At 36.3% G+C, this 13,994-nt stretch overlaps 1 protein-coding gene across 1 annotated transcript in view; it reads left to right on the top strand.

The window, feature by feature from the left end:
* MS3_00004363 (uncharacterized protein) overlaps window positions 1–13,994 on the top strand; it is an 88,452-nt gene that overhangs the window by 67,795 nt on the left and 6,663 nt on the right. The window contains exons 10-13 of the mRNA XM_051212281.1: window positions 5,760–5,972; window positions 7,632–7,844; window positions 9,502–9,727; window positions 13,520–13,821. Coding sequence (XP_051072444.1) covers window positions 5,760–5,972; window positions 7,632–7,844; window positions 9,502–9,727; window positions 13,520–13,821 — 954 coding nt within the window. The remainder of the gene's footprint in view (window positions 1–5,759; window positions 5,973–7,631; window positions 7,845–9,501; window positions 9,728–13,519; window positions 13,822–13,994) is intronic.

Below are 13,994 nucleotides of genomic sequence, written 5' to 3' on the forward strand. Positions count from 1 at the left end.
CGTTGGATGGATTGATGTATTGATGTGTGTATGAATTGGTGGACTTGAGCGTGCACGATGTATTTTCTGTTTGTATGGAGTTGATGTAAGTAGAGTGATATAAATTTGTATTTGTGACTATGAGTAAATTGAGAATGGTTGATTGATAGTAGACAGTGTCAACGCACCTTGATGTTGTCGATCGACTGATCGTACGATATCGGTGTAATTGTGACAGAGTATTTATAATGCAGAGGATGTTATTGATCTTTCTGCGAACCCACTGTCTTAAATTGATGTTATTTTGGGGTGCTGAAGTTGATATGATTTCGGCCTTACCCGTTCGCACACATTCCATGTTCACCGTTAGTTATAGAAAACTGTGATCGTGTTGACAAACCGTGTGCGAAACATGTTTATGTTTCCTGTGTGAGACGTTTGTAATGGACTTGATTGTTGTTGTTATAGTTATATTGTATGATGAGTTTGTTGATGTTGATGTGATGAGATTGACTGTCGATCTGATTGATTGATTGATTGATTGAATGGATGAATGAATGAATGAATGTATGGTGGATGGATGGATGGATGGCTGGATGTCTTGGTAGATGTGTTGATGAGTGTTGTTGTTGAATGTTTTTGTTGTGATAATGGTTGTGAAGAGATGGAATAGTTTATAGTTGATGTTTTGACGTGAATGTGGGTAAATTGTTGTGATGATGATTGTTGTTTAGGGTTGCTGGTGTGTGTTTATAATAGTTGATCGTTGGATGGATTGATGTATTGATGTGTGTATGAATTGGTGGACTTGAGCGTGCACGATGTATTTTCTGTTTGTATGGAGTTGATGTAAGTAGAGTGATATAAATTTGTATTTGTGACTATGAGTAAATTGAGAATGGTTGATTGATAGTAGACAGTGTCAACGCACCTTGATGTTGTCGATCGACTGATCGTACGATATCGGTGTAATTGTGACAGAGTATTTATAATGCAGAGGATGTTATTGATCTTTCTGCGAACCCACTGTCTTAAATTGATGTTATTTTGGGGTGCTGAAGTTGATATGATTTCGGCCTTACCCGTTCGCACACATTCCATGTTCACCGTTAGTTATAGAAAACTGTGATCGTGTTGACAAACCGTGTGCGAAACATGTTTATGTTTCCTGTGTGAGACGTTTGTGATGGACTTGATTGTTGTTGTTATAGTTATATTGTATGATGAGTTTGTTGATGTTGATGTGATGAGATTGACTGTCGATCTGATTGATTGATTGATTGATTGAATGGATGAATGAATGAATGAATGTATGGTGGATGGATGGATGGATGGCTGGATGTCTTGGTAGATGTGTTGATGAGTGTTGTTGTTGAATGTTTTTGTTGTGATAATGGTTGTGAAGAGATGGAATAGTTTATAGTTGATGTTTTGACGTGAATGTGGGTAAATTGTTGTGATGATGATTGTTGTTTAGGGTTGCTGGTGTGTGTTTATAATAGTTGATCGTTGGATGGATTGATGTATTGATGTGTGTATGAATTGGTGGACTTGAGCGTGCACGATGTATTTTCTGTTTGTATGGAGTTGATGTAAGTAGAGTGATATAAATTTGTATTTGTGACTATGAGTAAATTGAGAATGGTTGATTGATAGTAGACAGTGTCAACGCACCTTGATGTTGTCGATCGACTGATCGTACGATATCGGTGTAATTGTGACAGAGTATTTATAATGCAGAGGATGTTATTGATCTTTCTGCGAACCCACTGTCTTAAATTGATGTTATTTTGGGGTGCTGAAGTTGATATGATTTCGGCCTTACCCGTTCGCACACATTCCATGTTCACCGTTAGTTATAGAAAACTGTGATCGTGTTGACAAACCGTGTGCGAAACATGTTTATGTTTCCTGTGTGAGACGTTTGTAATGGACTTGATTGTTGTTGTTATAGTTATATTGTATGATGAGTTTGTTGATGATGATGTGATGAGATTGACTGTCGATCTGATTGATTGATCGATTGATTGATTGATTGAATGGATGAATGAATGAATGAATGTATGGTGGATGGATGGATGGCTGGATGTCTTGGTAGATGTGTTGATGAGTGTTGTTGTTGAATGTTTTTGTTGTGATAATGGTTGTGAAGAGATGGAATAGTTTATAGTTGATGTTTTGACGTGAATGTGGGTAAATTGTTGTGATGATGATTGTTGTTTAGGGTTGCTGGTGTGTGTTTATAATAGTTGATCGTTGGATGGATTGATGTATTGATGTGTGTATGAATTGGTGGACTTGAGCGTGCACGATGTATTTTCTGTTTGTATGGAGTTGATGTAAGTAGAGTGATATAAATTTGTATTTGTGACTATGAGTAAATTGAGAATGGTTGATTGATAGTAGACAGTGTCAACGCACCTTGATGTTGTCGATCGACTGATCGTACGATATCGGTGTAATTGTGACAGAGTATTTATAATGCAGAGGATGTTATTGATCTTTCTGCGAACCCACTGTCTTAAATTGATGTTATTTTGGGGTGCTGAAGTTGATATGATTTCGGCCTTACCCGTTCGCACACATTCCATGTTCACCGTTAGTTATAGAAAACTGTGATCGTGTTGACAAACCGTGTGCGAAACATGTTTATGTTTCCTGTGTGAGACGTTTGTAATGGACTTGATTGTTGTTGTTATAGTTATATTGTATGATGAGTTTGTTGATGATGATGTGATGAGATTGACTGTCGATCTGATTGATTGATCGATTGAATGAATGAATGAATGAATGAATGAATGTATGGTGGATGGATGGATAGCTGGATGTCTTGGTAGATGTGTTGATGAGTGTTGTTGTTGAATGTTTTTGTTGTGATAATGGTTGTGAAGAGATGGAATAGTTTATAGTTGATGTTTTGACGTGAATGTGGGTAAATTGTTGTGATGATGATTGTTGTTTAGGGTTGCTGGTGTGTGTTTATAATAGTTGATCGTTGGATGGATTGATGTATGGATGTGTGTATGAATTGGTGGACTTGAGCGTGCACGATGTATTTTCTGTTTGTATGGAGTTGATGTAAGTAGAGTGATATAAATTTGTATTTGTGACTATGAGTAAATTGAGAATGGTTGATTGATAGTAGACAGTGTCAACGCACCTTGATGTTGTCGATCGACTGATCGTACGATATCGGTGTAATTGTGACAGAGTATTTATAATGCAGAGGATGTTATTGATCTTTCTGCGAACCCACTGTCTTAAATTGATGTTATTTTGGGGTGCTGAAGTTGATATGATTTCGGCCTTACCCGTTCGCACACATTCCATGTTCACCGTTAGTTATAGAAAACTGTGATCGTGTTGACAAACCGTGTGCGAAACATGTTTATGTTTCCTGTGTGAGACGTTTGTAATGGACTTGATTGTTGTTGTTATAGTTATATTGTATGATGAGTTTGTTGATGATGATGTGATGAGATTGACTGTCGATCTGATTGATTGATCGATTGAATGAATGAATGAATGAATGAATGAATGTATGGTGGATGGATGGATAGCTGGATGTCTTGGTAGATGTGTTGATGAGTGTTGTTGTTGAATGTTTTTGTTGTGATAATGGTTGTGAAGAGATGGAATAGTTTATAGTTGATGTTTTGACGTGAATGTGGGTAAATTGTTGTGATGATGATTGTTGTTTAGGGTTGCTGGTGTGTGTTTATAATAGTTGATCGTTGGATGGATTGATGTATCGATGTGTGTATGAATTGGTGGACTTGAGCGTGCACGATGTATTTTCTGTTTGTATGGAGTTGATGTAAGTAGAGTGATATAAATTTGTATTTGTGACTATGAGTAAATTGAGAATGGTTGATTGATAGTAGACAGTGTCAACGCACCTTGATGTTGTCGATCGACTGATCGTACGATATCGGTGTAATTGTGACAGAGTATTTATAATGCAGAGGATGTTATTGATCTTTCTGCGAACCCACTGTCTTAAATTGATGTTATTTTGGGGTGCTGAAGTTGATATGATTTCGGCCTTACCCGTTCGCACACATTCCATGTTCACCGTTAGTTATAGAAAACTGTGATCGTGTTGACAAACCGTGTGCGAAACATGTTTATGTTTCCTGTGTGAGACGTTTGTGATGGACTTGATTGTTGTTGTTATAGTTATATTGTATGATGAGTTTGTTGATGTTGATGTGATGAGATTGACTGTCGATCTGATTGATTGATCGATTGATTGAATGGATGAATGAATGAATGAATGTATGGTGGATGGATGGATGGATGGCTGGATGTCTTGGTAGATGTGTTGATGAGTGTTGTTGTTGAATGTTTTTGTTGTGATAATGGTTGTGAAGAGATGGAATAGTTTATAGTTGATGTTTTGACGTGAATGTGGGTAAATTGTTGTGATGATGATTGTTGTTTAGGGTTGCTGGTGTGTGTTTATAATAGTTGATCGTTGGATGGATTGATGTATCGATGTGTGTATGAATTGGTGGACTTGAGCGTGCACGATGTATTTTCTGTTTGTATGGAGTTGATGTAAGTAGAGTGATATAAATTTGTATTTGTGACTATGAGTAAATTGAGAATGGTTGATTGATAGTAGACAGTGTCAACGCACCTTGATGTTGTCGATCGACTGATCGTACGATATCGGTGTAATTGTGACAGAGTATTTATAATGCAGAGGATGTTATTGATCTTTCTGCGAACCCACTGTCTTAAATTGATGTTATTTTGGGGTGCTGAAGTTGATATGATTTCGGCCTTACCCGTTCGCACACATTCCATGTTCACCGTTAGTTATAGAAAACTGTGATCGTGTTGACAAACCGTGTGCGAAACATGTTTATGTTTCCTGTGTGAGACGTTTGTAATGGACTTGATTGTTGTTGTTATAGTTATATTGTATGATGAGTTTGTTGATGATGATGTGATGAGATTGACTGTCGATCTGATTGATTGATCGATTGATTGATTGAATGAATGAATGAATGTATGGTAGATGGATGGATGGATGGCTGGATGTCTTGGTAGATGTGTTGATGAGTGTTGTTGTTGAATGTTTTTGTTGTGATAATGGTTGTGAAGAGATGGAATAGTTTATAGTTGATGTTTTGACGTGAATGTGGGTAAATTGTTGTGATGGTGATTGTTGTTTAGGGTTGCTGGTGTGTGTTTATAATAGTTGATCGTTGGATGGATTGATGTATTGATGTGTGTAGGAATATGTGGACTTGAGTGTGGAGTTTGTATTTCGTGTTTTTGGAAATTTGAATTATAGTGGATATTTTACGTTGTAAGTTGCTGTTTGTCGTTGATGGAAAACCTCTTCTGATAAATATGTTTCGTGGTTTTGTCGTTTGTACTTAACATATTAGCGATTTCATAATTGCTTTGTGCGATTATTTTTCTGTTATCTTTCGTATCTTTTGGATTTTTTGTCGTCGAATATTTTTTCTCCATTGTATTTCCTGAATGTTTGTTTTGGCGTTTTTGTAGCTTTCATTTTTATTGTTTTCGAAGTGTTTGCTTACTAACGAATTTTCGTCCATAGACATTTGTCGTTTTTGTTGTTTCTTAAAGTTTATCTTGTCAGTTTTTTTCTTATTCTTATCGTTATTTTTACTGTTATGTGACATTGTTTTTTACCGATTATTCCCTACATTTCTCTCGCTTATTACGTTTACTTTTCGTTACCTTGTTTTCCTGTGATTGTTTTTTTGTGGTTTTCATTGCTTTCTTTCTTTTAATGTTAGGAAATTGTTCATGCCAATCCTAGGTTTCATGGTGTTCTTATAGGCCGACACGCATCGAATATAACGCAGTTTCGTCGCCGTCATAATGTTGAATTGGTGTTCCCTGATCGTTTTGAATCTGACCCAAAATTGGCTTGTGAAATCCGAATTGTTGGTACGAAATCTGCGGTGTCGGAAGCGAAACGTGAATTAGAAAATGTTTTAAAATCTTTGGTAATTATACACTATTATCGATTTTCATCTGCATTTATTGTGAATACCAATGTTTTTTCTTACGAGAATCACTTTGTTGCTTTCATAAGTGGTTATTATTATGAAATGAATTGTAGAGATAAACCGTTTTCTGTTTTTAGATCCTCCTTATATTTGAGAAAATCTGATGTGATTGGTCAAAGTGTGAAGGTCTACACATTCTGCTGTCGTAAATCTTGCAGACTGTTACTTTTAGTGTAGATTTACTTTGTGTTGACCGCTTGTAATTGATTTCATTAAACTGTTGGTCTGGCTGATAATCTGTTTCTCAGTCATTGGTTGGACCCTGTATATCTGAGTTCACATAATCACTTATGGTATTCTATTGCCTAGTGTATCGATCAAGGACCGATCTAGCGATCTCGTGCCTGATCGTATGTCTCCATTGACCTCAAATGCCCTGGTACGGCCGAGAGTGTGGAGAGTCCGCTCTTCCTCTCGAAATGCTCTCACATGGCCACGCGTATATAGCCTCTGTCAGGGAAGTCCTACTCACTGCCTTCTCGTGGCAAGGGTGTTGTTTACGAAATTGAGAGAATGTAAAGCGAATGTCCGGCGCTTTAACCGGGTTGGTGGACACAGAGAGTCCACCGAGGGGAGTTGGAAAACCCTGATTCCAAACCAATGGTGCACATGGGTTCCAGGATCCTAAGGAAACAAATGGCGTATGAACCAATCGTTGGTCACCGGCTACCATGGGACTGCATCTCCTTAAAATGCCCCACTGCCTTGTGATCAGACGTTCAGGTCGAAGGCTCCTGGTTTGGGCATCCGAGCAGTATCACAGCCCTCACACATATCAAATGAGATTTATGTGGCGCATATGTATCTGGTACCCTCTTGTACCAATATCTATGTGTTAAATAAAATAAAATAAATGTATTGTCAATTATCGTATTATCTCTCATCTTTTATCCGATGATAGGATTGAATATCTCTTATACCACTACTACACTTGGTCGTTACAGTTTCAAAATTACTATCATTTGTCTTATTTCATACTTAGGTGGGTTATCATTGTAAACCGCATTACATGAAATCAATTATACATTAGATACTTTAGTCTGTATTGTGAAATTTCCATTAAATTTCTTTAATTGTAATTAATGGGTATGGGAATTCTATCAGCTCTTTTTTCATAACTCCAGTATAGAAGATATTGAAGATTGAATAATAGACATGGTCGCACTCTTATTCAGTCTCCTCTCCGGAGATTTAGTTCTTCCCGGGAAAAGTAAAATCAGTTACTGACTGTATACGGCTTAACATGTGATAGCATTTAAACTCAATTTCAGGGGCAGAGAAATGTTACCACTGACCTAATCAAGCTCTGAATAACCTAAATTAGATAATCTCATTTACGAGTTTTTGTACTTGATTTTGAGCCACAATCAAAGTGTAGAAGCTATTCAGACTTATCAGTTGCACAAAACGTAGTAGGTGGCATGAAGTTCGGATCTGAGACCTATTGGCTGTAAATCGAATCCCCATGCAATTAACTACCGCTTTATGCAAAGCATTCAATGCTCACGGGCATGTTCAAACACGTTTAATGTGAAACCAAACCTTTTAAATTACTATATCATTGTGTACTATTTCATTTCCGTATCTTTTTTATAGGAAGATGAAGTGGAAAAATCAATTCCAGTTGATCCATCTATATTGAAAGGAATTAACCAGTATCGTCGTAATTTCCCCAATCCCGATTTAGAAACTGTCCGTGTAATAATGCCCCGTTATAATAATCATATACAATCCAATCCGGAAAATTCAACTGAACATTCCACTGAACCTTTGTACATTAAATTAATTGGCTCTAAAGCTTGTGTTGAAGTATGTTTGTGTGTGTGTATTATTTAAATGTGTATCACACCGTACAACTCTTATTTTTAAATAAGAACTTTCGTCTAAATATGATCGAATAGTTTCACAGTATTTGGGCGCCGAGTTAATCTGAGACATTAAAGAGTAAGAATTTATTTGTAAAACCTCAGAGATCTTACAAATAAGTTCTTTCTCTTTAATGTCTTATTTTTAGTTCATATATTGTAGGTCTTTTTTCCAACAATAATAATTTACAACAAATTTTTTACATTCGAACATGCTGAACAGTTCACAACCAGTTATATATTGCTTTTACAATCATTATTTTTTGTAGTTTATATCACGGACTGATCTTAGTTAAAAACTTGGAAACACTAAACGGACGTCTCATCCTAGTGTAAGACAGGCCCCGAAATGCCCCGGTATGGATGATATCGACTATAGTCCCCTCCTTTTATATGGCCACACGTTTATAGTGATTGCCAGGGAAGTCCTCCAGAGTACCTTCTCGCGGTGGGGGTATTGTTTACGAAATCAAGAAAACGAAAAATGAATACCTGGCGTTTAGACCGGGTGTGTGGGTATGGAGGAACAACCTAGGATAGTTGAAGCCTTGATTCCAAACCAATGCACTCAATGATCCTGAGGGAACAAGTGAACCTATTCTTGGTCACTGTCTACCGTGGGACTGCATCTTCTAACATTGCTCCACTGCCTTGTGGATTAGACCTCCGGGTCAATGCTTGAGGAATGACCCTCCAAGGAAACTACCTGTTTCTTTTCTGACATCCAGTCAGTATCCCAACCCACATACAGATTCAGTGATTTATGTAGAGCGTATTTGTTTTGGTTCTTCTTTGTGTCAACGTTTATGCGTCTATATAAATAAATAATTTTAGTTGCTCGTAATTCTCTACGGATTACTAAACTTATTATATATATATAAATTATTGTTGACAGTGAGTAGATTAATTTAGTTAGTTTTGCAACAGTACTCTCTCTTTTTCACTTTATATTCAATTGAGGTAATTATATTAAGTGTAAGGCTCATCATCAGAGCACATCCACAACCCTGACCCAAGAAATCAAATCCAGGACCTTCGGTCTCACACGCGAACGTTCAACTTTATTTTTTGTCCCATCAGCTGGATAAACAAGTAAGGTGTAGGAAGGGTGGAGAAAAAGGATATTGCAGTAAATTTTCATTTACTTGCTATTAAATTTAATAACAAACAGGTCGATTAAGAGTTATTTTTCTTATCTTTGGTATCGATTCCTCTAAGCGATCCGTTACTTTTGACACTAATGACTTATTTTTAAGCTATATTAGTTGTCTTTAGAATTTTCGCAAACTTTGAAGTAAAGCTTCGATCGTATTATCACCTTGTAATTTATTGAATATTTAGTATTTAAAGAATTATCGGAGGCATACAATGCTTAAACATAATATACTTCATAGTGCATTTATTATGTCCCTAATACTACTCTGACATTTGTCTTGATAATTTCATTTCGCCATATTGATATGGAGTCACATACATCGCCACATACATCCTAGGTCTAACGTTTCTTATGATTGACTAACTGATTTATGTATCAACTCTTGTCCAAATAAATGTAAATATATATTTATCGATATTTTCTTTTCTAATTAATAAAATAAAAGACTGCAGCTCAAATTTTGCAACAAATTATCAAAGATATGCAAGAACAAATAGTTCAAGAATTTCCTTTCACTGATCCTAGTCATATTTCTGTATTGGAACGTAATCGTTCGCATCTGCCGGAACTCGAACGATTATATAGAGTGCAGATTAGATTTAGTCGTTCATTTGATAATTCTGACTTCGATAGTTATTCAACATTTGATGAGAGATCAGTTAATCAATCAGGTAAATGTTTATAATTTGTAATTTGTTCTAATTCGTTTTTCTTTTCTTCTTAAATGAAACCCTCTATAAGTAATGATAATAATAATAATAATAATAATAATAATAATAATAATAATAATAATAATAACGCCTCGATCTTTCACCGTCTTTCCTTCTCTGTGTCAACATAATCATTTGATTATTAAAAAGAATACTAGGTTCAATACTAGTTTAATTCCACATTGGATGGTCACCAAGTAATGACCATTGTCATGTTTTCCTAGTAATTAGTGCTGCTCGAGTTGCAACTGGATCAATAGAATTCGATTAGCACTAAGGAAAAGGTAAGCATGACTTTGACCACTACTTGTTGATTAGTCAGTTGTAAATTCCTCAGTCCTACAGGAGTTCAGTCTCTGTCTAAATAGTCCAGAGGGTTATATCTCAGCGTGTTGGAGTGGATGATGATGCGAGTTCGCATCTCACAAAGAACATTAGTTCCCTAAAGATGACAACTATTTCGAAACCTAGCTCAAACAAAGTTTTCTATCTGTTAATTTTATACACTCAACATATTTCAATTCTTCTTAGATAAAATTACAAATTAGTGTGATGCTAAATTAAGCAATCTGAAGTAGTAGAAATAATAAATAGTCATTATCAATTATCAATTGGATTTAAAACAATGAATTATAAGTTCAAATTGTTTCTCATCTATTTTAATTTGAACAGTTGCGTCTCAGAGTTGAGTTCATGAATCAGTCATTGTTTGTTGGGTTACTTAATATTTCTTAAATAAAGAAATAAATACCAAATTTGTTTCGTGTATTTCCATTGTCTATTGATTACTGCAACATGTTCAAGTAGTTACAGCTTATGTAGTTGTATTCCTCGTATGACGTGCATATCAGTATATGTCATACATTTACTTTACAGAAGTTGGAAAGAAGTTAGAGGTGGTCAAACCAATACTTGACATGAGTTCGGGGGATAAGTCTACTTGCCATTGCGTCCAAGCTATTGACTTCCGTCATACTTCGTAGGTTGTTCAAAACCCGAGAAAGATTGACTCGCGGGGAGCAGGTGGGTTTTCTTTCTGATCGAGAGTGTATTGATCATATCTTCACCCTCCGCCAAATGTTAGAACACCGCCATACTTATCAAAGGCCAGCAATCGTAGTGTTTCTTGACATCAGGGCTGCCTTCGATTCGTTGGACAGGACTGTTCTCTGGGATTGTCTATTGAAGAAGGGTGTGCTTGAGAAGTTTATTAACATCCTAAAAGCCCTATATACAAACACCTCAGGTAGAGTGAAGGCATACAACCAGCTTTCTCCATTGTTCCATTCAAGCAGTGGGGTTAGACAGGGTTGCACAATCTCACAATTCCTCTTCAACTTGGCCATCGACGACATTCTGGAAACAGCTCTGATGGATGTAAGTAATGGTGGTGTGGATCTGTTGCCTGGAGAAAGACTTCTCGACCTTGAGTATGCGGACGATATTGTCTTACTGTGTGATAATCCCCAAGCCATGCAATCCGCACTTAATCAGTTGGCAATTAGTGTCCGTAGTTATGGTATGTGCTTTGCACCTTCGAAGTGCAAAGTACTTCTACAAGACTGGCAGGATTCCAATCCTGTACTCACCCCGGATGGTGAGCAGATTGAAGTAGTTGAGAAGTTCGTGTATCTAGGTTGCTGCATAAGTGCTGGTGGTGGCGTGAGTGATGTGATCAATGCACGTATAGTGAAAGCCAGAGCGGCTTATGCCAATCTGAGCCATCTTTGACGCCTTCGTGATGTTAGTCTGACTGTAAAAGGTCGGATCTACAACGCGTTGGTGAGAGCAGTTTTGCTCTATGCTTGTGAAACCTGGCCTCTCCGAGTTGAAGATGTTAGAAGACTCTCTGTGTTTGATCATCGTTGTCTCTGAAGGATTACTGCCATCCAGTGGTAGAGGTTCGGCATCGTGTGTCCGGGCTCAGAGATGATAATTCAATCGGTGTCACTATCTTGAAACATCGAATTCGATGGCTTGGATATGTTCTACAAATATCGTCCCAGAGAATTCCACGTCGTGCATTATTTGGCGACGCTGGGGCTGGTTGGAAAAAGTGGAGAGGTGATCAGTGTTTGACATGTTGTCATGGTATGAAAGAAAGCTGTACCGGACTTGGTTCTATTGATCCTTCACGATTCCCTAGTTGGGGTCCTAAAGATGGTGCAACACTGTAGCTAGAGACGTTATCAGATATGGCTCAGAATAGAAGCCAGTGGCGATCCTGCTGTAACTTTATTTTACTTTCTTCATAAAAAATGGACGTAACTTCTTTGACTGGGAGAATTCTTTCTGGTTGTAACTTTGTTTATTGAACTGCTTCTTCCAATATTATTATTATTTCACTCTCATACGCTAATTTATGTTGGTTATTGTTCACCTTTTTTTTCTTATGCACACCTTACATTGTCTATCTCTTCATATTCTCAGTGTTGTTGTGTGGCGCATATGTATTTGGTGTCCCTTTGTACCAATATTTATGTGCTTAAATAAATATATAAATAAAGTTCATTCACTCTTTATTTTTTTAGAATCTAAGTCCCGAAATATCTGTTTACCTTTTTACTTCCACTTATAGTACCACTACTAAGAGATTCTGTTACTACTCTTTCAACTCTTGGATTTTTCTTAATAGCTTTATCTCGTGCTAATATGGTATGAAAACTTGAACCGATGCAGAAATGTGTCAAGCTCTACATTTCTAATACTGACTGACACACTTGCATTGGATATTATTACAAATTTATTATTTTTCCTGAATTCACTTTTGTAGTTATTACTCTTACGAAACAATAAAACTTTTCTCGTAGTGATATACATCCATAATTACGATGGTTGTGCATTATCGCAAATTACTTAAAGCTAAACGATGTAAGCTATTGTATGCTAACTCAGGCCCAACGTTAATTACTTGCTAAGAAACCCTAAAGTCTCGTCTTCGACTTCTTTTGAGGGTCATGATTGTGCACTACTGAGACGTTTCATACTAAAATGGAAAAGTTGCCTAATGCTTCTTTCATTTTCAATGATTGTTTAATTCATATGTATAGTTCATAATTTAAAAACTTCAACAAATCTCCCTACACTGATGATTTTATTATTGATGTGTTATCAGTACATAACTGATTATATATATATGGCATTAGTGACTCACAAGCTTAAACATAACTATCAACTTACTGTTTAGTGTTTATCTTGTGGTTTGATCATCAAGAATGTTGTAAAAGTATAAATCATAGAACGCTTAAAACGTCTTTAAATACTGTGAGGATGAGATTAGGAACGCGTCTAGAGGTTTTACGTTCTCCAATTTGAATGATTCACTCATAGAGCTCTCATTTTGTAGCTTTTCAAACAACTTCAGGATGTAGTTCGAATTGATATATCCGAAAACGAACGACTTGATTATTTCATTTCTAATTCATTTATCTTAATTAGGAAATTTCTTTTCTATTCATCATATGAACATAGTTATTTTAAGCTGTATCTCAGTGGCTAAAGATCTCAATTTTCAGTTATTTAATTTAGGGTTCGAGCCTTACTCCGCCTGATCCAGTCTTGTCACTTGAGAATTATCTGTACCCTGGTTGATGAGTTGATAATAGTCCAAGTAATAAATTTATAAAGTACGTAATATTTTTTTGGTTTTATGCAAAGTTTTCACACTATTATACACCAATCGACCATCAATCGAAGTAATTGATTGTTCTCATTTTAATTACTTCTTTTTTCTTTATTTGATTCTTTTATCAGAGTTCCACTCTGTTTCTGGCATTCTTGTGATAACAGGCGTACAAGAACGTATTAATCAGGTATTTGAAGAAGGCATAAAACCTCTCCTACCAATTGAGGAAACATTCCCAGTTCCTCAGGAATTTCATCGTAATTTAATAGTTACTTCATCAGATACAACAACACGTGAGCAGTCACGTCGTTCATTGCGTGGCAATAATAATAGTAATAGTAATAAACGGAATAATAATGTGTCTGAACAAGTGACAAATACAACTGCAGAAACTTTATCTAAAGCTATGGAAATTAAACAAAAGCATTCTGTATGTTCAATCTTTATTAAATCTTAAGTGTATGAATTACTGAATAGTTCATTATTATATTTGCTTAGTCTTTGTTATTTCTGCGTTGCCTCTCTTAATGCACGTGTCGAATCTTTTTATGTCTACAATTTTGCTGCTTTTATTTGACAATCGGGAACCACCTCAATTCTCAT

The sequence above is a fragment of the Schistosoma haematobium genome, chromosome ZW, assembly GCF_000699445.3.
Source record: "Schistosoma haematobium chromosome ZW, whole genome shotgun sequence".
NCBI classification, from domain to species: Eukaryota; Metazoa; Platyhelminthes; class Trematoda; order Strigeidida; family Schistosomatidae; genus Schistosoma; species Schistosoma haematobium.